Below are 27,104 nucleotides of genomic sequence, written 5' to 3'. Positions count from 1 at the left end.
AGGACTTGGTGCAAAAAGAATATATATACCGGAGAAGGCCAGAATCGAACTGACATCCCATCGTCGCCGCCGCAGCCAGATGCCATATCTAGCCGCAACGCTGCACCGCCTAAGCGGAGTGTATCGAACCTGACGGTTCGAATATGTGGACATCCTCGTAGGGAGCCACTGACGAGTATCTTACCATTGGACCACAACCCCTTTTGAGCGAAATCACTTTTGCATGACGCTACAAATACGCTGGCTGAGTACTGCTTGCTCAAACAATGAAGACTTCATGTCCGATGGAATCATGTCTGTGCGAGTCTGACAAGGTTGGGTCTGTCAATAATGCACGGAATGTTGAAAGAGAGAGAATGAAGTGTCTAGAAAGCAAATTGATTCAGCTAGACTCTTCCATCGCATTGGCTATCTACCACCATATTACAACGTCGCAAGTCCGCCATACCTCCTCATATCTCTCGACTAGTTGTAGAAAGGCGCACTAGGTGCGAAGCCCGTCAATCTCGTTCCATCGGTTGGCTGGAACTTGGGCTCTCTGAACCACGTTGGTGCCTCTGGCGCCAATTTCTCCACCTCCGAAAACTGGAATTCCTGCCCCTCATGCTTGAACTTCAATTTCTCATACACGGCCTGCGCGTACTCTGGAGCGATGTTGTACAGCTGAGCGAGGTACTTCTTCTGAATGATCGAGTAGTTGACTTTGGACAAGTCTACCGCAGTGTTGTAGTGCAGGTTCTCGCGATCTTGGTCGGACATGACGCGGCGGTACAGCTCGCGAGGCTGATCGTAGTCGCTCATCTTGCCTTCGTGGTAGTAGTGGCTCTTGCGAGAGACGACGTTGTCCGAGACCTTGTAGGGAGCTTCAGCAACGTCCGGTCTGAAGCGATCACCGCCGAGTGAGTTGGGCGCGTATTGTTTGTTGCCAGAATGGTTGCCATCAACACGCAATTGTCCGTCAAAGTTCAAGCTGGCGTAGGAGCCGGACATGAAGGGGCAGTTGGTGGGGACCTGGTGGTAGTTTGGTCCGATGCGGTGGTACTGGGCGTCTCGGTAGAAGAACATGCGGAATTGCAACAATGGATCCGGCGAGTCCTCCACGCCTGGTACCATGGCTCCAGGAGAGAATGCCGCCTGCTCAACATCGCGATGGAAGTTTTCTGGGTTCTTGTTGAGCACGTAGCGACCATATTCTTGCAACGGGAACTGGTCCCGGGGCCAGATCTTTGTTACATCGAATGGGTCAAAGCCCAATTTCTCGGCGTCTGCCTCCTCTGGCTTCATGACTTGAACTTTGCACGTCCATTCCACTTGCTCGCCGCGCTCGAGCAACTCCCACAGCTGCTCCTTGCTGTAGTCGGGATTTTCTCCAGATATGCGTATCGACTCTGGGTACGTGAAGTCCTTGCGCCCATGCTTTGCGATGAAGTGATACTTGATGTAGACAAACTCTCCCTGTTTGTTCACCCACTTGAATGTGTGACAACCATAACCATGCAGGTTCGTCCATCCATCAGGCGTACCATGGTCGGAGAAGAACATCATGCCAGCATGGTTGGCTTCCGGAGTGAGGGCGAGCAGGTCGAAAGTGGCGTCGCGATCGAGAAGAAAGTTGTCTGGTCGCCGGGCTTGACTGCGGATGACATCGGGACCTTGAATGGGGTCACGGCAAAAGAATACTGGGAAATTCAAGCCCACGAGATCGTAGTTCCCTTCTTTCGTATAGTGCTTGATAGCGAAGCCGCGTGGGTTGCGTCCCTCGTCCGGAAACTCTCGACCCAGAGTGACAGTCGAAAACCGAATAAAAATTGGAGTCTTCTCGCCCACACGCTGCAGAAAGTCTGCTTTCGTCAAGTCGGACACATCGGAAGTCACTTCAAAAAAGCCGAACGCTCCAGATCCGCATGGGTGTACCATGCGTTCAAGAAGTTTCGACCTGTTGAAGCGCTGTTGTTTCTGGAAGAGATGAACATCGCTGGCCACTGGTATGCCGCCGATCGTCTTGGAATGTGCTGGGTCCGGAAGTGGAATGCCATCATCGTTGGTGAAGTATGGACTGTCATCTGCGCGGATGCCTCCAGAAGAGTAGCCGGAGACCTTTGCTATGATGTCTGCAGGTCCTTCGTTCGAGCTCTGAAGATGCGACATGCGAGGAGCTCGCATCTCCGGCTTGAGAGACCTGGCTGTCGAGGTGATAGTGTCCATGTCGCAAGGTATTTGTTGGTTCTTGCCGAGGAATGGAAATTCTGGGGCCTGCTCAAATCAGTAAAGTCAAAGCAGCAGTCCTGTGGGAACGCATCAATTTAAGCACGACCTTTCACTACAGATAGTGACAGCATCAAGCGCCAATCGCAACCGCCAATAGCAACACCATCGGTGATGCTGACCATCATCGCGTGTAGCAAATGCTGTTTCTGGCAATTCCTGCATCATTTCTGCATCTCTTCGCATTATCATCGCATCCAGTGAGCGTGTAGAGAGGTCATGGTGACAGCTGTGGGCTAGTTTCAATCCGAAGCAGCGTAGCGACGTGAGGATGAGGAGAGCATGACGAGTGTCGCATCGAGCCGGCAATGTTCGGGATCAATAGTTCAGCTGCATGAAAATGCGGAGCGCTGTCTCGACTCACAGTCGCAACGGTTGATGACATGCCGGGCAAAATGTGTTGTGTGCTGCGAGGGATGTCGAAGATAGCTGAGTAGGAAGCTTTGGGGAGAGGAGGAGGTGCGGTGCAATGCCAAGCTTGAGGTGGGTTCCGACTCTGCAACTTGCCTCGCCTTTGGAGGATCGCAACAAAAACAATCAGAGCAAATCTGTGGAATTGTATAACTCCTCTGCGCCATCGTCGCAGTCATCACATCTGGGTTGATTCCACCACACGAAGCGATCTCGGACTTCCACAACGTTTCGTACAGCTTGGAACGGCTACTGTACAATCAGCGGAATATCTGGCTTCGAGGCTAAGACCACGCATATCTCCATCACGAGAACTCTTGGTCGGACAAGGAGAAGTTTCTCCTCACATTCTAGAGCCAATCACAGAAGCTAGTCCATGTGCAGTGCACACCTGAGCTAGAAGAACTGGATTCGGGTTGGCCAAGGGAATGTTTGTTCACGATAGAAATGGCGCCAATGCATCCCGTAGATGTCTGAGCACCTCTTACATCGCAGCAGCCCATGCTAGGAAGTATGGCCTGAGGATATCTGTAATGCCGATATTCATCCCCGCGAACGTCTCCAAATCAATGTCACCGCCATGCAGCCCAACCAGAAAACGAAAAGTGGATGCTTCCCTCCTACACAACCAAATGCTCACTCTGATACCTCCACCAATGCTCTCTCGTATCCGCCTGCCTCCAAACTCCCACCCCACCCTCCACGCCCTTCTCATTAACATTCCAATGCCCACTCTCCACATGCCTCCTCCAATTCTCCAGTACCGCAGATAACTTCGGCCCATGCCTCATGACAAAAGGATTAATCCCCGTCTGATACAAATCACTATGACTTTTCAAGATCGGCCTCCCATCTGATGTCCTCGCATAATGCCTCCGATCTCCCAACTTGATCGGCAAAACCAGTCGACACGCATCTTCGAACGGATTCTGAGCATTGGGAAATGCATCAAGGTATAATCCGCAAGGTACGGATTCGACGGTTGAGAAGGGGTATCGGAATTTCGCTTCTTTGGCGCTCACGGTGCCAGGACATCGGAGGAAGAGAAATGGAACTTTCATGCCTTTAGTTTCGGTGGGGAATTTGGAGGGGATGTGTTTGAAGGGTTGTTGGAGGAATTCTTCGACTTTGGGAAGACGGATCCCTGGGGCGATGAACCAGATTTCGGATGAACGAGCGTGCGAGAGGATTTCGTAGGCAAAGCCGCGGGGAATTCCGGCGATTTTGAGGGCGGTGCGGGAGCAGAGGGGGGCTTCGTCTTCGGGGTCGTAGTCTTTGGAGGTGGGGTCTGGGCGGGTTCTGGAGATGCCGGCTTTGCGCTCGATGGCTGTGACGAGGGCGTTCCAAGTGTCTAGGCAGGCGTGTAGATCTTCTAATGTGTAGGGTTGGAGGATCCACGGTCTTGTTTGATATCGTACGAAGGTTTTGTTTTTGACGAGATCGCCGCCTTTGATGTCTGTTTTGGGCTCCTCTATTGTTGCTTCGTCGTGTATTGCAACAGCCTTCTCAGCCTCGATCATCTCGATATAAGCACTCAGTATCGTCTCCATGCGTTGCCAAGGAAGTTCTGGATTCCTCAGATCAAAGACATGGTGGTATGTTGGCATCAGTATTGCCTTGCCAGTCTGTTGATCAAAGACAATGCCCGCAGGTTGTGTCACTAGAGCTTCTGAGCTTTTGTATATTATCACAAATCTGTACTTGCTCTCCTTGGGATCATCATGGTCGTGGTCTGGATCTTCGAGCACATCTGCCAAGCCCAGCATGTGCTGTGGACTCGCAAGACCAGACACATGGTAGAAGAAGTTGTAATTTGGCACCTCGAAGATCTTCGAGAGATATCGCACTAGCTTGGGGCGTAGGATCTGCTTCAGTCTCTCGTTGCCATGCGTGCTCCACCATGTCCGCTTGGTGAGCGTTGAGATCTTCTTGCCAGATTGAAACCAGCCATAGAGGGTCAGAGTGTTGTGCAGAGCAGCACAGCGTTCGGGGTCAATATCATTGCCTTCAGTGGCAGGATTCTTGTCAGTTACGAGATCTTTCGCAACACTGGCGAACAAAGTTGCGGTTGCGCCCGCCATATGCTTGTTGAGAACTTGAACGCTTGGATCCGGGATCGTGTTACAGACCGATATCGCGGGAGACTCTTGCACTCGCACCTGCGTAGGAATAAGGATGCTGAGGTGCGCTGAGATGAATGTAACCGCTGATCAAACTGCCATAGACATTAGAGAGGTATGCTAGTAGAAACGGACGGTGAGGCAGCAATTCGCCGCTCTCATCAATTTCTTGTGCAGTGCTTGCAAAAGTGATGACTGACGTCTGCTGCAGCAACGGCCCGAACATCGGCCACAGACGGAAACCCACTTTCACCCTTCGTTCTGGCCATCGTCAACTCTTCGTGCATTGCGTCAGTCGCCCACTCATCTCTGCAGAATCTCTCCAGACGTATTCAGACACGCTGAAATAGTTCTTCGGTCAATTTGCTATGGACTCCGAGACACCGAGCACTTCAGGAACTAGATTCGGGAGATGGCCGTCGCGTCGCGAACACAACGCGCGAGCAACTCACGACGCGACGCCCCAGACATGGAACATCCTCGCTGCCCTCTGCCGCCGAAAAGTGAATCATGAGAGTCTCGGATTCTGAAGGCCAAAATGTCAGCATATGCATTCAACGAAGCATGCGTTGACGAGAAGTTTGGACGAGTAGTCGGCAGAGCTCATGAGCTGCAGGTTCGCTAGGATCGAGCAAAGAAATGGCTAATGCAGACACCAAACCTACAGCATCGGATCACCGGGCATGTGGCATTTGTGGTAGGTCCGCAAGCGAGGATGTGGGTATTTGAAACTTGAACATGGCGGGTATTTCTAACATCTCTTCCTCAATTTCAACCTTCGATCTTCAATTCTTTATATCATCATGGCAGATACAGACAGCAAGAAGGTCATCATTATTGGTGCCGGCACCACAGGATTGGCTTTGGCACAGGGCTTGAAGAAGGCTGCTGTCCCATTCGCAATATACGAGCGTGCGCCTTCTTCAGCAAGCAAACGAAACTGGTGTTTCGGTCTGCACTGGGGAATCGAGCCTTTGGCAAAGCTCGTACCGGAACATCTGCTTCAAAACATCGCCCAATGCCAGGTTGATCCACATATCGAGCTCACCGACGAGCACTTTCGGATGCCTTTGGCAGACGCCAAAACTGGAAAACATATCAAGAATCTCGAGGGTTCCAAATTCTACCGCTTCCGACGTGACAAATTCCGGCACTTGCTTCTGGAGGGTCTCGATGTGCAATATGGCAAAGAGATCTCCGCGATCACTTTTGATGATGACAGCACAAGAGTGACAGCCAGATTTGTCGATGGCTCTCACGATACTGGCAGTCTCGTGGTGGGCTGTGATGGATCCCGCTCGGCTGTACGCACTTTGTTGCTGGGTTCCGAGAAAGCAGCTCTCGTGCCTGTCGGCGGCTATGCAACAGCGATGATTTACGCAAATTACAGTCGAGAACATGCGCTCGCATTACGAGCACCGCCATTCCATCCTCTGTATCAAGTTGGACTGCATCCCGATGGCTACTTGTGCTGGTTTTCTTTACACGATGGAGGCGACAAAGACCATCCTGAGAACTGGAAATTCTTCCAATACATTTCATACGAAGCGCCACCCGGTCATGCAGATTGGTCGAAGCAGCAGCTCGTTGCCTATCAGAAACAACTCGCACAGAAATTTGGCGAGCCTTGGAAAAGTGCCTATGAGTGGATATCTGACGATGAGACTGAAGTCTGGAATACTGAAATACGAGACTGGGATCCCCGCAAACCTGAAAACGAATGGGATAATCACAGTGGACGGGTGACGCTTGCAGGTGATAGCGCTCATCCGATGAGCTTTCAACGAGGTCAGGGCTTAAATAATGCTGTGCAAGATGCCTATGAGCTTTTCACAGCAATACGGAGTTTCACTAATGGAGGCGGAGCGCAAGCTGCTGCGATCGACGCGTATGAAGCCGAGATGAAAGCTCGCGGAGGCAAAGAAGTTCAGATGAGCCGCGAAAACACCATTATGATGCATTCGAAGTCGCAGAAAGACAGTCACCTTGTGAAACAAGGTATGAAGAAGCAGCGTCCACCTTCGACATAATTGCTGGCCAGGCCGTCACCGAGTCAGTGCCTTTGTGTCCCCACGGGGAAGATACGCCGCATTCTCGGAGTATCTCGTCAGAACTAGATGGCAGTAGTCTCGTCATGCGGGAGTGGTCGTACGGGTCGAAATCTAGACCCAGAGACTTAGGGGAGTTACCACGATTCGATGAGAAGATTGTGCAGAAACCATCAGGGATATACCATCGGCGCCATCCGATCTTCAGTCGAAGCTCTGTTCGCGGTGCTTCGGGCTCCGTAGAACAACCATTGGCTTGGCAAACTACCAAATTCCCGCTGCTTAGGCAGAGATATGGCACAGGACATGTCACTTATCGCCCGGTATTGATCTCCTGAAAGCAGTAAGATACATAACCACCTAGTGTCGAATGTGGTCATGGACTCTCTGCACAAATTGCCAACTCGCCAATTTCTCGCCGTTCCCGAACCCACTCCGCATCAGTCAACAGACAACCAATCGGGAGAGCTCACGATGCAGTCTTTCACCACATTGAAAGTCTTCGCTATCACCTCGTCCCTCCTCAGCGCAACAACCTACGCAACACAACAAAATCCACCCAAACTAGCTTCCTTCCCCGACGAAGCTTTGCTCGTGGACAGAGGCGTAGACTGGGTCAGTACCTTTCTCAATCCCCATTGAGCAAACCCCAATCAGCTGACTTTTTAATTCTTTCTCAGCTCTGCAACCCAGACACTCAAGGATGTGGCCGTGGAGAATGGGACACTCACTATTGTAATCCGGTACGATGTCAAATCTGGCAGTATCAATAATACGATTTGGAACTCAACTGACCTCTTTTGAAAAGAACAAATGTACCGGTTGGCATGGTTGTATTCCATATACCGCCGAGGGTGATCATAAGTATGCGTGGTGTAGCTGAGATGGGGGAGTCCATTCAGATCAGATCAGATCAGTAGCAAAAATGAAAATGGCCTGCCTCATCGCCACAGTGAAATATCGAAAAGCGTTGTTTTGGTAATTCGTGTGAAGCGGCTCTGCTTCTACGGAGTCCTGCAATTGCGCCTTCGCCGACCGAGTACTCGATCGTCTCATGGCAGGCAGCTTGAGAGATGGTCTAATGTTTGCACGACAGCTAAGTTGTGTTCTGGAGGATCGAGCGCGGCAGGCCAGCATTGTGGGAAACGGTGACAGTGAAGCAGCGAATTGAAGAAGAGGACAAACATGATGATGATCATCAGACCACTATAAGAGTCAGCCAGCAAACGCTATACTCCAGAAACATGTCTCTCCACGCTCCTGTGGACATAGGAGGTACCAGGATCTCGGACTCCGTAACCGCAAATATCCGAAACCTCAAATCCAACGCCATGATGTGGCTTCCCTACCCAAATTTTGATGAAGGTGCAATCTGAGTCCCATCGACCTGTATTCGCAGCGTGCACCAACCTCAGTCTTCCTCGTTCTCGTCTCGTCGCAGACCAGAATCGTGTTTCGTTGTTATCTCTGCAGCCTCACCGCATCTCACGAGAGCCACAGAATTTCTCAGCCACATCCATCCGGGAACTTCATTCCCACCATGCAAACGGCCCAAATAAACTTTCCCCAGTATCCAGAGAATAGAACGACACATGCATGCATGGGTACGCACAAGAGTCATCCTCCCCTTCATCCGAATAATATTCGTCCCAAACGCCAAGCCTCTGCACACGTTCCTAGGTTACAATCATCCCCAAATCGAGGCAACCTAGGCTTTACGCATCTCTCGTGCTCGTTGTCGCATTTGTGTTCAGCCTCACACATGCGTTGCGTCACATGCAAGCATATGCAAAGCCGCCAGGCATGTGACAGGGTACCCACGTACCAGTAACTCGGGGAATCGCATTTCTGTTAATGGTCAGTGGAAAGATAGCGGGTTTTGTTCCGACTTTCAACGGCCTTCCGGGGCTCTTGGGGGGATTGCGGCTCAGTCTCAGCAGCAGCATGTTTCGCGTTTGATGATGATGACTGTTATGAGGCTTTGCCTCGTCGTGTTCGGGTAAAGATGTAGTGTCAGTGATAAGGCTGGAAGTAGGCGCCTCAGTCGCTGGACATATTATTTGATCTTTCTTTTTGCTTACTTCGTTGTGTTGGCCGATCGCTCTTGGATTTTGGGATTGCAATTGTCTCCTGCGATATGAGTTCTCTCTACAAGCCGATCAAGGCTTTCACGCCGTCGCCCATATTCCGATCTGTGCGACCTCAGTTCCACGCACCTTGTCAACGCATTGCAGGTCAGCGTCGAAGCATAACAATCAAACAACTCGAAGCATCCCGAAACGATCGCGAACGAGTTGTGATTCTCGGATCTGGCTGGGCGGGATACAACTTGGCCAGGAGTCTCGATCCTAAGAAGTTCCAGACTGTCGTCGTCTCACCTCGTTCCTATTTCGTATTCACACCTTTGCTCGCCTCCACCAGTGTCGGGACACTCGAGTTCCGTACAGCACTGGAACCAGTGCGTACCCGGAACAGCAAGTACGAATACATCCAAGGCCGAGCAGATGGTATTGATCCAGGCAAGAAGCAGATCCTCGTGCGAGAGACTGTGCGATGTCCGAACCAAGGTCTTCTATCTACAAGAGCGGGTGAGATCGAGGATAAACGGCCTTTGCAGTTGAAGTTAGAGGCCAGTCGTGGAGAGCTGTTTTCGATGGCTTATGATAAGCTCGTCATCGGTGTTGGATCGTACAGCCAGACCTTTGGGATACCAGGCGTCAAAGACAATGCATATTTCTTGAAAGATGTGCAGGACGCGAAGAAGATTAGAGATAAGCTGCTCTCCTGCTTCGAGACTGCTGCGTTGCCCACCACTCCAGTGGCTCTCAAGAAGCAGCTGCTCAACTTTGCCATTGTTGGTCAGTCGAGAACGTTAGGAATCAAATCAATGCAGCGAGTGCTAACTTGCCTTGCAGGCGGAGGACCGACTGGGATTGAGTTCTCAGGAGAGCTGCAGGATATTGTCAGAGAAGACATGTCGAAGCTCTATCCCCAACTGATGGAACACGTGAAGATTACCGTCTACGATGTCGCTGATAAGATCCTTCCCATGTTTGATGAGAAGCTGAGCAAGTACGCGCAAGAAAATGCAGGCCGGGAAGGAGTGACGATCAAGACCAGCCATTCGATCACAGAGCTCAAACGCGGCTTCCCGCGAACCGCTGGAGCAGGAACAGCCGACTACCACGATGATGTCAAGGCCAGTGGGTTCACTTTGGCGCTCAAGAACGGCGAAGAGTCCGAAGTGGGATGTGGGCTCGTGGTATGGAGCACAGGGCTCATGGCGAACCCGTTCGTGGAAAAGGCATTGAGCTCGTCCTTCGTTGCGCCTGCCAGCTGTGTGCGCATGCTGTCTGATATCAACGCCAGTCCGCGATCCAGCGATGCCAATTGGAAGGTGCAACGGCACCCACGCAGCGGCAGCATCATCACCGATGACTTTTGCAGAGTGCAGCTATCAGCGGCAGACTCGGAACAGGGCAAGCCTGCGGCAGTGCTACGCGATGTGTACGCTCTGGGCGATTGCGCAGTGATTGAAGGCACCTCGTACCCCGCGACTGCCCAGGTTGCGACGCAGAAGGCAAAGTGGCTCGCGAAGAAGCTCAACAAGGGTGATATTAATACCCGGGGCTTTTCCTTTGTAAGTGCAAGAGGTAGACGAGGGCGATCCGTTGTGCTGGAGACTGACGGTGGAGCAGCAAAGTCAAGGCATCATGGCCTACGTGGGCGCGTATCGTGCCATTGTCCAGTTGAACAAACCGCAGGGCAAGATCTCTGGCAGAGCGGCGTGGATCATGTGGAGGGGCGCGTATTTGACCAGAGCGATATCCTGGCGCAACCGCGTGCTGATTCCCATGTTTTGGCTGCTGAACTGGTATGCATGGCCAAGATGCTCGGAGTATTTGGAAGAGGTGCAGCTAACAGCTTCATGCAGGGCATTTGGAAGGGACATCTCCAGGTTTTAGTGTCCGAGTGCGTGCGCGCATGGCCTTGGAGTTGGCAGAAAGTTGCGAATTCATACCCCAGAGTGCAATATGAAGTGGTGAACTATTGGCAAAACTATCGAGCCCACCAACGCTCGGCTGCCGGGCTTCAAACGGTCGCTTATCTCGGCGGGATGACGCTTCGATAGTGAATTTTTGCGTTTTCATCCATGTCGAGGCTACTTGCGCACGAGAGAGAAGGTGTACTGCAGACGTCAGCACTTAGATGAGGAGTGTCGTGAGGACATACATAATTAAAGACTGTCGCAGAGCTACGCGATCTCTACTATCGTCAGTTCGTCAGCATGATGGCAAGCGCAATAACCAGCGATAGATAGTGGTGCAGGGCGTGGAGTCCATCTGTCGACCACGTTCATCAACTAGTTAGTTGCTAGCTTGTGGCATGGAGATTTAGTTTTTAGAGTTCCACAGTCGATCATGCGGACGCTCGCTGCAGGGCCACACTCAACTGAGGAGCCGTGGGCTGACCGTGCAGCACGCTTGCCATGTCGCCTGGCTCTCGCGCAATGTCGCTGCCATCGTGGGCGCGGTGTTGGTGGTGGCAAGGTGTGGTAAAAGCTCTCCATGAAGCACCTCGGCGTCTGTAAGCAGCCCGTACAGCTGGCCGGTCATGGTCACGATGTGTGCAGGGCAGGAGAAGCGCTGGAGATCATCGTCGCCCATGCCGACGCCGCATGCAGTCTAGCACCGCACAAGCACTGCTCGCTAGCGGCGCATTCGACGAGACACTAGTACCTGAACGAAGCGTCGCGCGCGCGCCCAGGGCCGTATGCTGCCCAGTCTTCTTCAAGGGCATCTGCTCCTCATACGCCGCCGCCGCCAGCAGCTCCCTCACTTACTCCTCCCTCTCTCTCCAGCGACACCGGCCGTGAGCAGCGCACAGCAGCAGCAGCAACAGCATCGCTCCGTCGCCACTGCGTCTGTCGGGACCGGTCGTGCGCGCGTCTGTACCCTGGCGTGTTTCAGCGCAAAACGCAGCACCGATCCAACCAAGCGGCCCCCGCGACCAAGGCCTCCGAAACGCCCCCATTGTGTCTGCACTCGCCCGGCCTGTCCATTGAGGCACGCCCGCCGCACCACACCAGCGCACCCGCGCGAGAGACGTCCACTGCCGCTGGCGCCGCGCGTGCCACTGCGAATGCACCACCCGCCGACCTGTCAGGCACGCTGCGTCTCGTCTCACTGCCGCCGTCCGTCCGCCGCGCCCGCGCCCCATTGAGCGACACCACCGCCCGACGCCGAATAGGATTCCGCCCATGGTCTTTGGTCGCATTCCAGCGTCGTCTTTGTTCAACTCGACCGCGAAATTGCGGCACTCCCGCGTCGAGCAGGACGACAGCGGCCCTCGCCCCTCGACCACCAGCACCTCCACCATGGCCGTCTCCATGCTCAACACCCCTTCGCGCGGCTCGACTTCCTCTCAAGGCTCCTCCTTCGTCCCCGTCACGCGCCAGAACACCATGAGCTCGCAAGAGGGCTCGCGCAGCATGCGCGCCTCCAAGCGCTATTCAGTCACCGCGTTGTACCTGTCAATGAATGGTCAAAGAGATCTGGAAATTGAAGACGACCTGGCAAGAGGTACGCAACATGTGGACACCCTGCAGGTTTCGGCACGACCAGACTGACATGACCCGCAGCTCAAAAGGCCCTACGGGAACTCAAGGGCAAGATCTCCTCGCAGTCCAAGAAGAACTTTGTTCTGGAAAAGGATGTGCGCTATCTGGATTCACGAATCGCATTGCTCGTGCAGAACCGCATGGCAATGGAAGAGGTATGGCATTAGAGTGGAGAGCGACTTGCGCCACTTGCTAACAGCAGAGCAGAAAGAAGAGGTTGCCAGCCATCTGGACGACTCCCTTGACCTCAGCGAAGGCTCCTTTCCAAATGACGAAAAGACGCAGAAATATGGCAACCTGCTGTTCTTGCTTCAGAGCGAGCCGCGCCACATTGCTCACCTGTGTCGTCTGGTCACCATGGCCGAGATTGACCAACTGTTGCAGACGGTCATGTTCACAATCTACGGAAACCAGTACGAGAGCCGCGAAGAGCACCTCCTACTGACCATGTTTCAGGTGAGTGAAGCCAGCACAACTTTCGACAAACAGCTAACGAGTCGCAGTCTGTTCTGACCTTCCAATTCGATAACACACCCGATTACTCATCCTTGCTGCGAGCCAACACTCCGGTATCCCGAATGATGACTACGTACACACGGAGAGGGCCCGGACAGAGCTACTTGAAGACTGTGCTCGCGGAGCGGATAAACTCCTTGATCGAGATCAAGGATCTAGACTTAGAGATCAACCCTCTCAAGGTCTATGAGAGCATGCTGGGCAAGATTGAAGCCGATGGTGGCCAGCTGCCAAAGGACCTCCCCAAAGGTATCACAGCAGAGCAGGCCGCGGAGAACGAGAATGTGCAGAGGATCATTACGCCTCGGATAGAGATGCTCATCGAAATTGCCAACAGCTTCCTGGACACTATCATCGACGGGCTGGAGGAGACGCCGTACGGTATTCGGTGGATATGCAAGCAAATTCGCAGCTTGACTCGAAGAAAGTACCCAGATGCTTCAGAGCAGACGATCTGTACTCTCATCGGTGGCTTCTTCTTTCTGCGGTTCATCAACCCGGCCATTGTAACTCCAAGATCATACATGCTCATTGAGCAGACACCAGCGGAGAACCCCAAGCGAACGCTCACATACGTCGCGAAGATGCTGCAAAACTTGGCGAACAAGCCGAGCTACGCAAAGGAGCCATATATGCAGAGGCTGCAGCCTTTTATTCAAGGCAACAAGGAGCGCATCAATAAGTTCATGATGGATCTGTGTGAGGTTCAGGACTTCTACGAGACACTCGAGATGGACAATTACGTCGCGCTTTCCAAGAAAGACCTTGAGTTGTCAATCACGCTGAACGAGGTGTACGCCATGCACGCACTGATTGAGAAGCATCAAACCGAGCTCGCCAAGGAAGAGACGAGCCATCTGAATCAGCTCCTTGCTGAGATCGGGCCAGCGCCCGCGCAACTCCCCAGGAAGGACAATCGCGCGATCAACTTGCCACTCTACAGCAAATGGGAAACCTCATTAGATGACTTCACTGCAGCCCTGGACATCACACAAGAAGAGGTCTACTTCATGGAAGCCAAGTCGACCTTTGTCCTCATTCTTCGTTCGCTTCCTCACAATTCAGTTGTCTTGCGACGACCTCTCCGATTGGACCGTGTGGCCGAAGCAGCAGCAACAACGAAGAACGATTCAGTCATGGTCCGGAAAGGAATTCGAGCAATGGAACTCCTAAACCAGCTAACAGAACTTGGCATTGTCGACAAAGATGACAGTTATGCGCTGCTTCGCGACGAGATTGAGCAAGAGCTGATTCACCTGGGTTCGCTGAAGGAGAAGGTCGAGGCCGAGACCGAAAAACTGGGAGAGGTCTTCCGCACTATCCGCGATCACAACGCATACCTCGTCAGTCAACTAGAGACATACAAGAGCTACTTGCACAATGTCCGCGGTCAATCCGAAGGCACATCGAAACGTGGCCAGACAGCCAAGGTACTCGGCCCATACAAATTCACACACCAGGAGCTGGAGAAGCAGGGCGTCATCCAGAAGAGCAACGTTCCAGAAAACCGAAGAGCCAACATCTATTTCAACATTACAAGTCCGACCCCGGGAACGTTCGTAATCAGCCTACACTACAAAGGGCGCAACCGTGGCCTGCTCGAGCTGGACTTGAAGCTGGACGACCTGCTAGAAATGCAAAAGGAGCAGCAAGAAGACCTGGATCTCGAATATGTTCAGTTCAACGTCACCAAAGTGCTACAGCTTCTGAACCGCCGATTCGCCCGGAAGCGCAACTGAGCACGCCGCTTATCATGAAATGAGAAATACGACCAATTTTCATATTTCCTTCACAAAAGCGAGCAACCATTTGGGAAAGAGGATATATCTATTGTACGATAATACTGGGGGAGCGAACTTACGACCTGGAAGAGTCCTCTCGGTACAACAGCACAGCGCATACGGCGCAAGGGAAACATTGGCGGGAAAGCGAACGACGAATATGGGTTGCGCGTGTGTGATATTTTTCATGTTTATTCTTTGTGATACCCGAGGAAGATGGTGAAAGAGTACGAGGTCTGGGAGATCAAAGGGGAAGGCAGGCATATTGTATGAGTACTACTAGTATTTAGGAGTGGAGATCTTTGGAAGACACGGCATGACAGTACTAGCTGTAGATGTTACAGGCATCATCGGAGAAATGGTATTGTCATTTTCGTTGCTGTTGCTGAAGTTTGAGGACAGGCTGTAGCGTGTGCTATACTTGCAATCTGCAGGCGTTCCACAACACCTATGCAGCAAGCAGCTGCACCTTATTGCCTCACCTTTCCTATCGGGCTCGCGCGGTCGCGGTCTTGCGTTTATCGGAAGCCAATCAGTCGAGCGATAATAGCCAGTAGTTTCAATGTTCGTATCGAATCAATGATTGCACTTGTCGTCGTCATTTTGATCACATGTCCATCTTGCAGGCAGGCAGGCAGTACGCTGAAAGGGCCACCGCTGTTAGCGCTGAAGCCTATTGCGTGCGAACTTCGAAGGCTATCGTGCGTGGGAGGGAGGAGTCATGGGAGCTTGCAGGGAGCTGGGAGCTTCTCTGCCTGGGACTGGGATGATCGTGCTACGCAGCGCAGCTACGAACGGCCGTTTGGAGCCGAGGACGCCCGTCCGTTTCTCAGCCATTTGGACTATCGTAACAGGTCACCGCTCTCCTACTTACATACTCCTACGTACTAGTTTCTCTCTCTGTGTGTATACCTACTGAGGCTTCTTCTATTCTGTTATTATTGTACACAAGAGAAGAAGAGGAGAGCCATGTCCTCCTCCATGCCCATCCCCAAACGCAAACTCCCGCGCTCCGTCATACCCTCGAGCTCCTCCCCATCTGGCTCTCTGAGCAGCAGCAGCGGATCTTCTTCAGCATACTATTCTCCGCCTACGAATTCGAGTTCATGGAAAGGGAAGAGTAAAGTTCCAATTTCAGGTTCTCCGGCTACGACTTCGCCGCAACCCGAGAGCTGGCTCCTCTCTCCTCGACGACCGAGTCTCTTGGGAAGCTCATTGAGTAAAAGCGAGTATACGGTGATTAATCTGGGACATGATGAGGGTTTGAGACTTGTGAGTTGTGTGAAGAGTAGTCAGGGGTGGGATTGGAATCAAGGTGAGTGAAGATCAGAGGGATAGGTAGAGAGATAAGAGGGAGAGGGAGAGGGAGGCTAGGGATTTAGTGGGATTGTGGACCAGCAACATCGATGCCAAAGAAGAGTCAAGCGATAATGAGGCTGACTGCTTCTTGCAGAACTCTTCCTCCCCTCATACGCCGCAAACGAGTACGTCGACGAGGACTTGGAACATCGTCCGGATCCTGTCGAGGAGATTGTTTTGACGGATGAGGAGGCTGAGAGGATGATGCCGAGGTGAAGGCAGTCAGGACTGATACAGGACTTGAGATGGAGGAGAACAAGAGATGGGTTTGTTTAAAATTGGAAATGTATAGCGATTGAGCACGGTGCTATCAGGCGAGACTTATAACTGCTACTGTTTGGGGAGGGTTTCGGCGGCGCTGGAATTGGGAATGAGGTTCATTGGTATTGCTTGGAAATGGACTGGATGCGTAAGACGCTCATACAGCTATGGGATTCTGGACTATGGAAGGGCTGTGGCATATACAGGTGTCGGAATTGGAGTAGATAGGCTCATTCATGTGGGTTTGCTTTTGGTAGGAGCGAACACTGCACTCCTTGGGCTGAGCGTGCACAATTCGCACATCGTTGTCTCCTACAGCGACTTTCCCGATACTGTTCTCACACTCGAGTCCATCACGGTGCACAACGTCGCACAGAGCTCAGCCATGTCAGATGGTCGGTGTGACGACCTCCCCGTCGACCCCAGCCACACCCAAGCCCGCGTCATAGTTCACCCGGATAAGGAACGCCGCGGATCAAGACCCTGTTATCGGAGAAACGCGTGCACGACTCGGGTCGCGTCCTCCTCCAAAGCACAAGCTCTGTTTACATACTTTCCCCTCCACCATCCCAGAACTCATACCCGCCAAACCCACCATGGCCAACATCTTCGAATCCAATCTCCCACAAGATGGCCACCGCGCCACAGAATCCGCTCATCGCAAAATCGAACTCCAAAGTCCCGCAGATTTGACCTATCTCATCGCAAACGTGACAAAAGCCGCCCAAGAGAAAATCGATCAACATCTTCCGCCTGATGCTGCTCCGGTGGGAGAAGATGCGATGAGGAAGAGAGTGGAGCAATTAGTAGACGAGTATATTCGGACGACGTTTGATGCTGCGAAGGATAACATTACGATTAATGGAATGGAGACGAGGGAGATTGAAGAGGAATTGAAGAAGGCGAGGGAGGGTGAGGGTGAGTATTGCCCCGATAATGCTTGTTTAAGCAAAGAATATGTTGGAGACAGGCGGAGTGCTGACGTTGGTGTTTGCGACAGAATTGGAACCCTTCGATACGAAACTCGCGCAGAAAATCCAGGAACTTTCGACACATATTGAACATCAGACTTTACAGCTTGCGAATTTAAGGCGGAAGGCTCCGAAGGAAACGGCCGAACATTTTAAGGTTGCTTTTGACAGGCAGACGGAGGACTATGAGAAGAAGTTGGAGGAGGAGAGGATAGCGAAGTTGAAGGCCGCGCAAGAGACGGATGTGAGTGTGGGAGAAGTGAAGAGAGTTGAGGACATTTCAGGAACATGGCAGAGAGGGAATGAAGACCTGGTGAAGTTGAAAGAGGGTATGGATGGGACGGTGGGGAGGTTGGAGAAAGCGCAGAAGGCGATGGAAGTTGTTGGGGAGAAGTAGGATGTTTTGCGGCGCGCAGTTCTGGTTGCGACTTTTTGCACGATGAGGCATGATACCCTGAATAACGGCGTTGGAAAGGTTGCATTTTTCGCACGTAGAGGTGAGCCGGCACGATGGTTGAGCCTGGCGGTTACAAGACGACATTCTGATTCCGGCATCACTTCACTTGAATTTGCAAGTTGCGATTACTCACGCGATGGATTGCCGCTTTCGGCCCTCACTGTCAAATGGCTGCATCAGGACTTCTCCGCCTCAGGGCAGTCCACTCTTCCACTCAACAAACGTACCACGAGTCGATTCATGGAATAGTCGACACACGAAGCGCCTGTACACATCCACGAGAACCTCATTCAAGACACAGCAAGTAACGAGAATGGCTACTCAGGTCACTGACGTTCTGCAACCGCAATTCCTCTCCGTCAAGGCGCTCCAGCAGATCTTCATCATCTGCGACAATGTCGCCGCGGCCTCGCTCGCTCAGAACAGGCGTTGTGGACGACACGATGACTAGACGCTGTTATCGGCTGAAGGACTCTTGGCGACTCTGTGAGTGCTCACCCTATCCTCCCTCAATCCAGGTCGCTGACCTCCTCCCAGTTGCCCTTTGGCTTAGATCAAGTGTCACAATAGCGCGGTGCACTGCTCCTCCGTTGCCAGCCTTCAACTTCGACCCATCACCACTCACGAGCGCACGCGCGGCTGGTCAGGAGACTCTCGACGAGGCGTGCAACAATCAAATGGCTGGAATTTCGGCCTTGGAGCACAAGTCGAGCAGCCTTTCGACCCCAATGCCTCGAGCGAAGACCAGTGGGATGCATACGACCTCACCACCATCAACACTCTTTACATGTGTGCACGGTAAAGTCGATGTCCGGGTGGCATCGAGCCTGTCTGGATGGCAGGTCCGTGAAACATCTTCTCGGAGTGCTATTTGAAGGAAGATGCGATTTTGGTGAGAAACAACCGCATCAGCGAGGGGTGAATGATACTGGTCCTCTTGGAGATGGGTTTGCTGCCATCCCAGATGACTTCAACGCAGCTGAAAAACTTGGATGCCTTGGAATTTGAAGAAAGGATACGATGGAATCGGATCTTGAGACCGGGGATCGGACGTCCTCCTCGAAGCGCAATGGGGACCAGACCGGGCGTACAACACTCTACAGTCAGATGGCTAAGGGTGGAAGGTACGCCCTCACAGTCGCAGCAACATCAATGCACTCACAAGAATCTCATCAACGACCGTGAGACTCAGCATTCGAGCTTGAACGGTCTTTCAATACCAAGCCTACCCACATCCACAATCCACTTTCCCATGATGTTGAAACTCATGCACAACCTTCCCCACAATATCCTCAACCCTCTCTCCCTCCAACCCCAGCACTCCCTTCCCATCTCTCTCCCGAAAAGGTCCCACAGCATTCAACCCCTCATCACACAAAACACTCTTCTCCAAAAGGAACATCCCCGCATCTGGGAACCCCCTCTCAATCCTCCTTTCCGCCTCTCTGACCATATCCTCCACCTCATTATTCCCTCGCTCCCATTCCTGTCTCGTAACGTTTTGCAAAGCTTCCAGACAGGTATGCACACTGGTAATCATACCCGGAACATAAAGATATTGATTCTTAACACTACTCCAATTCTTGAGAATCGCGGCTGCGACTTTTCCATTCCATTGCGTACTACTCGCAGCGAATTCTTCTTCGCCTGTACCGTGCACTGTCACACTCTGCCATTTGAGGTCGAAGCCAATGTTTCCACTCATGATAGCTGCGTCTAGTTGTATGCCTGTCGCTGGAGCGACCCATTCTATTGTGCCTTTATCGCTGAGCTCTTTCAGGTATTGTATGCATTTCCAACGACCTTTGAGAGGTGGTAAGCGGTCGTGGAGGGCGGTGTTCTGGCTGTCTTGGCCGAACTCTGCGGGGACGAAGCGTGACACGCCAGCAGTGATGGCGGCGTCGATGATGGTTCTCTGTGTGTCGAAGGATCCGCCGTGAGAGGTGCTGAAGACGACGTCTGGTTTGAGCTCGTTGAAGATGGCTTTCAGCGATTCGGTCGAGAAGTCGGTGGTGTGGACGGAAGTGCGGGAATTGGGGGATGATGATGATTTCTGATGCACAGCTAAATGAAGCTCATAGTGTGTGCTGGAGGCTTGAGAAAGTCCGGACAGAATCGAAGCTGACAGTCGATTTTCCTGGCATTTGTCAGTGTTGATCGCTACGATCGCAGAAAGCAGTACTCACCCCAAGAACCAGCACTTTGCGTATACTATCGATGTTTGCGTTGGGCGTGGAGCCCATAATGCTATCTGGTAAGGATGCTGTATGTCGAATCGTTCGCCCATTCTGAGAAGGATTCAACTTTTGGTTCGGACGAGCGGAAACTCCTCTTTTTCATTCCGTGGCGCGGGCACCTCGAGAATGTTGTGCAATTGATTTGCTGCAGCAATGTGGCTCTGAACTTCGGACAGCGCGCTCATCAACTTTGCGACGGCCAAGCGCCTTTGTAGAAGAGGCCAGGTTGTCAAAGGTTTTTGATCACTCGACCACGATTCGTCGCGAACACCGCGGATCAGGGGATAGTATCGTCATGATGGTGTTGTTTGGTCCTTGTTACCGGATACCAGCTCTGCAGCGTCTCGGAACGCATACCCGTTGCGCTGGTCGTTCGGGATTGTCTCTGGCTGCTGCGGACCAAACGTGATTTCCATAGGCCACTTCATCATTTCTTGCCACGCCGGAGGAATCAGTTGCTGGAGCGGTGGAATCTGTCTCTCTGCTATCTCGCGCAACCATGGAAGTTGTTTGGCAAGAAGTTTGGTCGTGGCCAATATATGTGCGAGAATCAAAAGCGCCCGCGGCTGTCTGTGTTCAACGAGCTCCGTGAATCGTCGGCCGAGTTGCGAGGGCATCGCAACAAGTCGTTGGCAGTTGAGCAATGCTGGCTCTGTGTCGTTGGCAATGCTCTTGTGTATCCAAGCTAGGTATGCGACGCTGTTCTGGTAGATGGCCTTATCATCCGTCGAGCTGTTGTCATACTCTTCTGCAAAAGTGAGAAGCTCCGTGAAGGGCTTGCCTTGCTCCTGGCTAAAGAGTTGATCAGCTTCTCCTAGATTGGGTCTGCAAGAGATTAGTCTGGAAGTCCTGTTTGCAGGATGACGCCGAGGTGCTGGATACGAACCTGCCGAAAAAGACGCCAAACTCATTCATGGACTGCTCGCCACCTTCCATAGCTGCCCAATTGTCGCAGAGATAATGAGTGTGGCCAGAAAGTCTCGTCCAAAAGGTGTGATCGTAGCCTGGGAGCGTGGGCTCGTACGCGATCTCACCCAAATTGAGGAAGGAGTAGTGCAAGAGAAGCACTGATGCGGTGTACACAGCCTTGGCATTTTCTTTGTTCAGTGTGCTCATAGCTGCGGTGTGGCCATCCAAAGCACGCTGAAGGTACTTTTGGGCATTGATAATCATCTCTCGTCTTACTGCTGTGCCGACACTTGTGGCATTGGGGCTTCTGGCCACGTCCGGGAGCGACTGCCACGATATGTGGAGAGCGGATAAGCTGAACATTGCATCCAAAATCATGCGGTGGGTAAGGCCGAGTTCTGTAGCTTGTTTTTGCCAGAAGTCTTTGTCGGCGGTAAATGTCTCGCAAGTTTCAATGGTCCACTGGCGCATCAGACGAAGCTCAAGGGTGAGCTCATTGGCCATATTGTGGTTGAAGAAGTCATTAGGCGGATTGCCAGGCGCACTGTAAGGCGGGAAAGTTGAGTTGTGTTGTGCTGACTGTTGCCCGTCTGATCGGCGAGGCTGCGGGTCGACATATTCGCAGACCACATTGTGCCTCATGCATGCGATACATTTTGGCTTGCCTTCATCGCACTGTGCCTTTGGTTAGTTCTCACTTCGCGGACGGGAAGTGCAGGTGTTTATGTGTTCGCCACACCTTGACTTTACGCGCTTTGCAGCGCTGACAGCCTGTCCTCGCCTTCTTGTGATTGAGGCGAGGCCTACTCGAGATGTCAGTCGCGAGCGAAAAGAAGACGCGAGTTTGTTGACTGACATCTTGACAGCTGAGGATGCTGCGGGATCCAGAATTGCCTCTTCTCTTTGGTTGTCGGTTTCGTTCTCTATGCACCCGAGTGCGAGGTTTCGCGATGACCGAGATTCCAGCCGGTCTCAGCCAGACTGGTCGACCTTTGGCGCCACGAGAAATGCGGTCGTTTCAGCCGTGGTCGCGAATGCGTTCCGACCGACAGTGTACTCTGGAAACTGTCGTTTGCCTCGTTGATGTCGCTGCCGCGGCTAAAGTCTGTTTGGCTTAATCATCACAATTAATGTCCTGAGGCACACTCCCCAATGCTGCCTGCTCGGCGAGCGAATCCCGCTGCGTTGCTCTCGAACTGACCAGACACCGGTACACGACATCTCGCGACGAAACGCACCATGCTCATCAGGCGATTCACACACGGTGAAAGTGCAGTAACATGGACGAACATCGAACCAAACGGCTGAAGCAGGCCGAGGAGCAGCCGGGCATAGAGGATGAGGATACCGACTTCAAGCTGGCGATGCTAGCTTCTTTACACCCAGATCGAAGCTCGGACGTACATTTGGACTATCTATTGGCATATGGAGGGAGCTACGAGAAGGCGTCTGCCGCACTCGCAGGTTCTTCGGAAGAGCCTACAAAGCGTAAGCGCGTCGCCATAGGATACCAATCTGCCCTCAATTTCGGCGCGAGAGATGGCGGCCTCTCTTCTCCTTCAACAGTGCAAGCGAAGAGCCTGACCAAGAAGGGCCAAACACTTCATCTCTACGCGCCTATGGACATTGAGACCCACACGCCTTGCTCCATCATCCACAATTTTCTCCCAGCTTCCCAGGCCAACGCGTTGCTGCAGGAGCTTCTGGACGAGTCGCCGACTTTCAAAAGAGGATCATTTCAAATCTTTGGGCGCACACTCCAAAACAACTCGACGTTCAAGTTCTACCTTGACTCACCAGAGGCAGTCAGGAACGAGCAGACAAAGGCCTTCTACAGCGATTCAATCTACGAATCTACAGCCCTGGCAGAGACCACGCCCGAGATGCTCAAGGTAGCCCACATCGTCAAGGAAACGGTCAATAAGGAGGTTGAAAGACGAATGCGGGACTATCAACCTGATGGGAAGAAGCTGAAGTTTCAGTCACCTGAGGATTGGGAACCCAATGCCAGTTTTGTGAATTGCTATGATGGCGCGAAGGAAAGTGTTGGCTTTCACTCTGACCAGTTGACATATCTCGGTCCCAGAGCTGTCATCGGGAGCTTGTCTCTGGGTGTTGCTAGGGAATTCCGTGTTCGAAAGATCGTTCCACCTTCCGAAGATGGCTCGACAGCACAGGCGGACGAACAAGGTCAGATCGCCATACACCTTCCGCACAACAGCCTGCTCGTCATGCATGCCGAGATGCAAGAAGAGTGGAAACATTCCATCGCACCTGCGAAGTCTATCGATCCTCATCCGTTAGCTCTGAACAAGCGGCTGAACATCACCTATCGTTGCTATAAGGACTATCTGCACCCCATACACACGCCGAAGTGCAAATGTAATGTTGCAATGGTTTTGAGATGCGTGCAGAAAAGAGCTGCTACCAGAGGACGTTATATGTGGCAGTGCTTTGCCAACTATCAAGCGGATTCGAAGAAGGATTGCGGTATGTTCGTGTGGGCGGACCTGGACGAAGATGGCAAACCACCATGGTTCGATGGGTACAAGGGCAATGCGAATTTACCGCTCATAGCCGGTGACGAGCAACATAGGCCCGAATCAAAAAGCGAGTGAGCATGGATCTGTTTCCACTGCTGGTGCCAAAGCTGAGCGCTACGCTGTTCCTAGATCGCATTCTAGAACGGGAGATGATTTCGGCGTCCGAGTCGAAGACTTATGCCATGCCGAGCCCAGGTACCGGTCCTGCCTGAGGCTCAGCCCTAAACTAGGACTCAACCCCTGCTCTCCGGTAGCCGCATTCTCGGCCACTGGGAAAGCCTCGTGGCAAGCAAGACTTCAGACACCATAATCTTACGGATGTGAATTTGGACTTCGCATCATGCGTTGTGCGGTGAGCGTCAAGTGCCGCCTTCAGCTGACGTTCAAACTTTTCGCGTTTTCGGACAGCACTATAAGCCCGATCAAGGTATACGACGAATCCGAGCGCTCAATCGTCGACACCGCCGCAGCATGGTCTACCATGGCACTCGATACGTAGAAAGCTCAGCCACGGCGTTTCCGTGAAGCTCTACCTGCTGTCCGAAGCATGTGCCGCTGGTGTCGTAACGCGCGCTTGAGCGTGGCTTGTTGTCTGCATTCGTCATTTCACAGGCGCGACCATGTTTTCTGAGACCTGTGTTGAACATCAGCCACGAAAGCTGATGCCGAGCTGTATATCCGACTGATCATGGCTCTGGCAATGGTAGAGACTGAGATATAAAATGGATCGAGCTCCTCTGTTTCACGTTTCCAACTCACTCAAGCAGTAACGACAACAACCTCGTGTACGAACTTCACATTCCTGAGAGGCCAACATCGCAAAACACATATATCCACGACAAGAACCCCACGCGATCTACAATGCACGCCTCTCTAGCTTTCACTCTTGCTCTCGCGGCCTTCGCTGTGGCAGACACGACCGGATGCGGCGATACCGTTGACAATGCCATTGATACTTGCTTGAGTCCTGTAAGACCCTCATCTGCCGAAGAGCAGCGAAAATTTCCTGGCCAAGTGTCCTTGAAGCTAGTCAAATACTGACAATGTCAACTTCTCTTCGCAGGCCGTAGACGCATACAACCGATGCCCAACTTCTGATCGTGGCTGTCGCTGCGGTCGAGCAAACGCTGTCGTTGGCTGCTATGGCGCCTGTACTGTGGCTTCGGGTCGACCGGATTGGGTGAATACTGCTATCGAGGAGTGTCGCGGTATCAACACGTGCGTTCAACATAAAGCTTTGCAGCTTTTTTTATTGTGCAAATTGCTAACTCCTATCATACAGCACTGAGACCAGCTCAACTGAAACCACGGAGGATACCTCCACCACAACTCCGACTGGTCAATCTACTTCCACTGCGACCGCAGCCCCATCTACCACCCCTGACGCCGACGAAAGCTCTGCGACCGTCGTTGGAGTTGCACTTCCCGGATGCCTCGCTGCTTTCTTTGGTTTTTTGGCATTCATGTGAGCAGCAAATTTGTCGATATTGGCTCAAACGATAAGGTCTCTCTGGTTAGTAGCACGGTCGCCGGCGTGCGTTGCAGCAAAGGATGTTACGTCCACGAAACGATAGACAGGAATAGTCTACGTTTGGTGGCACCTTTCAAGTACTAGCGTGAGATACAATCGCAATGTTTACCAAGCTCACGGCTGTTCCCATTCTCCGCCAAAACTGTTCTACATCTCAGACGTGTCAACGAACATAGAATGGCTATGCCATCGGAAGTGAATCGGAACGTGAAGCTCCTCTAAGTGGTTTTTCGCTACATATTCTCATTCTCAGCCACCAACCCGAAACGGCAAAGGAGCGGCTGAGGGGCACAGGCAATCCTTCTGTTTGACAACCATATTTGGTTCGCCTGCAAGGAAGCTTTGCTAACAATACAGACACGGCTGTTCGTTCAAGAGACATGTCTGAAGATGCTCGATCGACGATTTACGAAGCACTGAAGCCTGAAAATGGCGAGTTTCGACTTCTTCGACTGCTGCCAGAATCTTGTGGCGAGCTCCTCCATTGTGAGGTGCAAAGTTTCTCGATCCACGACGAAAGTATCCCAATTTACAACGCTGTATCTTACCAGTGGGGACACGATTCTGCCTCGTATGAAGTACAGCTCAATGGCCAATCCATATTGGTGCGCAAGAATCTGTATCGATTTCTGTTACAAATGAACTCTGAGAATCGGAAAGACTGGTATTTCGTGGATGCACTCTGCACGAATCAAGACGACTATGAAGAGAAAGCGAGCCAGGTCAAGTTGATGGGCCAGATCTATCGAGACGCGGAAGTAGTCATTGCTTGGATTCAGCGAGAACCGTTTCATCCCGTTAGCACTATGAAGTTTGTCTACGATGAAGAACCAGAAAGCGATACAGAAAAGGACGACTCTCTGGAACAACTGAAGTTACTGGTGCTGCATTCTACTTATTGGTCAAGGCTATGGATTGTGCAAGAGGTCCTGCTTGCGAAAAGACTGACTATAAGGATCGGCAAAGCTGAAGTCGAGTGGACAAATCTCTTACCTGAAAGTAATATATTCGAGAAACGCGCCCGGCCCAAGAAGAATGGCAGGATGCTGGTACGCGACCTTAATCGATAGAACACTGTGTGTGCCGGCTGACGATCTGCCCAGACGCAACAAGTCGGTGACGACCCGATGGCAAACGCGGCCATGGCCATCCATTTACTATCCTGGAGACGCTTCGAGAGACATAACCTTCGTGCTGGCCGTCATTTCTCCTTCCACAAGGCAGTCGACTTCTTCGCAATGCAGGTTTGCACCAGGCCGCATGACAAGATCTTTGGTATCCTCGGCATAGCCAACAGCCGAATTCGAGTCGACTACTCCCTGTCTATCATGGAACTCTTCATGATGGTGTTGGCCGACTACTTCCTCTCGTTAGGCTTTCTCACAGATGACTGGAAAACTCTACGACGAAGATGGGATTTCATGGCCGTGCACTACAGCATGAAGCAAGAGCTCAATCTGATCGCACCTTTTCTCGCTTTCGGACTCGATCCCTTTCATCCCGTCGTTTACCTGGTCATACATGAGATAGCGGAGTTCTTCGTACCAGGTTGGGGTGAGGCACTATGTGGAGAAGCTATTGCACTCTGGTGGTGGTCTTGTCGACCTGAAGCGAACATGGCTTCGAGAATTGAAGAATGGATAGCCACTGATGATTCGAAATTCGAGTTCAAGTGGTTTGCGAATATCTGTCTGTCAGGTATCAAGCTTGTTGGTAGCGAGCTGCGGTCGTTTTCGCAAAAGGATAAAGCCACACGTATAGAGCAGAAGCAGTTGAAGGAGAAGAATGCCGAGATGCTTGCGCCTGAACAGAGTGGCGAGTCGAAACGGTATGCTGAATGGGTTGCATTAGCGAAGGAGATTTCGCAAACTGTGTGGGAGCGTTTTCAAGAGTCAGGTGAAGATGTGGAAGGAGATATGGATGATGAGGCATGGACCATGATTGGATGAGGTGTTATTCTCGATGACAATAAATATTGCATCGCAAGTGGTCCTGATCCGCGTTGCCTTTGCCTTGATGTTGAAATGCAGAGCAGCAACTCGAAAGCGCGAGACGGCCCATTGTGGTCTTGGACC

At 52.1% G+C, this 27,104-nt stretch overlaps 13 protein-coding genes across 13 annotated transcripts; 9 read left to right on the top strand and 4 right to left on the bottom strand.

The window, feature by feature from the left end:
* Window positions 1-465: 465 nt before the first annotated feature.
* Window positions 466-2,205, bottom strand: RHO25_011620 (uncharacterized protein; the record flags this gene model as incomplete). Its single annotated transcript, XM_023603043.1, has 1 exon — window positions 466-2,205. The coding sequence occupies one exon, from the start codon at window positions 2,203-2,205 to the stop codon at window positions 466-468; it is 1,740 nt and encodes a 579-aa protein (XP_023454530.1).
* A 1,091-nt stretch (window positions 2,206-3,296) lies between these two features.
* RHO25_011619 (uncharacterized protein) lies at window positions 3,297-4,757 on the bottom strand (the record flags this gene model as incomplete). The annotated part of the gene is made up of 1 exon (XM_023603042.2): window positions 3,297-4,757. One exon carries the CDS (start codon window positions 4,755-4,757, stop codon window positions 3,297-3,299), a length of 1,461 nt encoding a protein of 486 aa, XP_023454527.1.
* Window positions 4,758-5,599: 842 nt separating this feature from the next.
* Window positions 5,600-6,826, top strand: RHO25_011618 (uncharacterized protein; the record flags this gene model as incomplete). Its single annotated transcript, XM_023603041.2, has 1 exon — window positions 5,600-6,826. One exon carries the CDS (start codon window positions 5,600-5,602, stop codon window positions 6,824-6,826), a length of 1,227 nt encoding a protein of 408 aa, XP_023454528.1.
* A 396-nt stretch (window positions 6,827-7,222) lies between these two features.
* RHO25_011617 (uncharacterized protein) lies at window positions 7,223-7,727 on the top strand (the record flags this gene model as incomplete). The annotated part of the gene is made up of 3 exons (XM_023603040.2): window positions 7,223-7,459; window positions 7,525-7,587; window positions 7,653-7,727. The coding sequence occupies 3 exons, from the start codon at window positions 7,223-7,225 to the stop codon at window positions 7,725-7,727; spliced, it is 375 nt and encodes a 124-aa protein (XP_023454977.1).
* A 1,254-nt stretch (window positions 7,728-8,981) lies between these two features.
* Window positions 8,982-10,809, top strand: RHO25_011616 (uncharacterized protein; the record flags this gene model as incomplete). The annotated part of the gene is made up of 4 exons (XM_023603039.1): window positions 8,982-9,702; window positions 9,760-10,484; window positions 10,543-10,718; window positions 10,779-10,809. The coding sequence occupies 4 exons, from the start codon at window positions 8,982-8,984 to the stop codon at window positions 10,807-10,809; spliced, it is 1,653 nt and encodes a 550-aa protein (XP_023454976.1).
* Window positions 10,810-12,221: 1,412 nt separating this feature from the next.
* RHO25_011615 (uncharacterized protein) lies at window positions 12,222-14,719 on the top strand (the record flags this gene model as incomplete). Its single annotated transcript, XM_023603038.2, has 4 exons — window positions 12,222-12,426; window positions 12,486-12,619; window positions 12,672-12,920; window positions 12,968-14,719. 4 exons carry the CDS (start codon window positions 12,222-12,224, stop codon window positions 14,717-14,719), a joined length of 2,340 nt encoding a protein of 779 aa, XP_023454979.2.
* A 1,011-nt stretch (window positions 14,720-15,730) lies between these two features.
* On the top strand, window positions 15,731-16,336 carry RHO25_011614 (uncharacterized protein; the record flags this gene model as incomplete). Its single annotated transcript, XM_023603037.2, has 2 exons — window positions 15,731-16,076; window positions 16,215-16,336. 2 exons carry the CDS (start codon window positions 15,731-15,733, stop codon window positions 16,334-16,336), a joined length of 468 nt encoding a protein of 155 aa, XP_023454978.1.
* Window positions 16,337-16,977: 641 nt separating this feature from the next.
* RHO25_011613 (uncharacterized protein) lies at window positions 16,978-17,749 on the top strand (the record flags this gene model as incomplete). The annotated part of the gene is made up of 2 exons (XM_023603036.2): window positions 16,978-17,299; window positions 17,382-17,749. 2 exons carry the CDS (start codon window positions 16,978-16,980, stop codon window positions 17,747-17,749), a joined length of 690 nt encoding a protein of 229 aa, XP_023454981.1.
* Window positions 17,750-19,034: 1,285 nt separating this feature from the next.
* Window positions 19,035-20,052, bottom strand: RHO25_011612 (uncharacterized protein; the record flags this gene model as incomplete). Its single annotated transcript, XM_023603035.2, has 2 exons — window positions 19,035-19,946; window positions 19,996-20,052. 2 exons carry the CDS (start codon window positions 20,050-20,052, stop codon window positions 19,035-19,037), a joined length of 969 nt encoding a protein of 322 aa, XP_023454980.1.
* A 287-nt stretch (window positions 20,053-20,339) lies between these two features.
* Window positions 20,340-22,176, bottom strand: RHO25_011611 (uncharacterized protein; the record flags this gene model as incomplete). The annotated part of the gene is made up of 6 exons (XM_065603437.1): window positions 20,340-20,871; window positions 20,933-21,630; window positions 21,695-21,758; window positions 21,812-21,878; window positions 22,013-22,068; window positions 22,157-22,176. 6 exons carry the CDS (start codon window positions 22,174-22,176, stop codon window positions 20,340-20,342), a joined length of 1,437 nt encoding a protein of 478 aa, XP_065459509.1.
* A 59-nt stretch (window positions 22,177-22,235) lies between these two features.
* On the top strand, window positions 22,236-23,573 carry RHO25_011610 (uncharacterized protein; the record flags this gene model as incomplete). The annotated part of the gene is made up of 1 exon (XM_023603033.2): window positions 22,236-23,573. One exon carries the CDS (start codon window positions 22,236-22,238, stop codon window positions 23,571-23,573), a length of 1,338 nt encoding a protein of 445 aa, XP_023454982.1.
* A 786-nt stretch (window positions 23,574-24,359) lies between these two features.
* RHO25_011609 (uncharacterized protein) lies at window positions 24,360-24,967 on the top strand (the record flags this gene model as incomplete). The annotated part of the gene is made up of 3 exons (XM_065603436.1): window positions 24,360-24,467; window positions 24,562-24,716; window positions 24,781-24,967. The coding sequence occupies 3 exons, from the start codon at window positions 24,360-24,362 to the stop codon at window positions 24,965-24,967; spliced, it is 450 nt and encodes a 149-aa protein (XP_065459508.1).
* Window positions 24,968-25,409: 442 nt separating this feature from the next.
* Window positions 25,410-26,978, top strand: RHO25_011608 (uncharacterized protein; the record flags this gene model as incomplete). Its single annotated transcript, XM_023603032.1, has 2 exons — window positions 25,410-26,078; window positions 26,133-26,978. 2 exons carry the CDS (start codon window positions 25,410-25,412, stop codon window positions 26,976-26,978), a joined length of 1,515 nt encoding a protein of 504 aa, XP_023454985.1.
* Window positions 26,979-27,104: the final 126 nt, after the last annotated feature.

This window comes from Cercospora beticola, chromosome 8 (genome assembly GCF_033473495.1).
Source record: "Cercospora beticola chromosome 8, complete sequence".
In the NCBI taxonomy this organism is placed as follows: domain Eukaryota; kingdom Fungi; phylum Ascomycota; class Dothideomycetes; order Mycosphaerellales; family Mycosphaerellaceae; genus Cercospora; species Cercospora beticola.
Note: the sequence above shows the minus strand (reverse complement) of the source record. Positions and strands in the feature narration are given on the sequence as shown.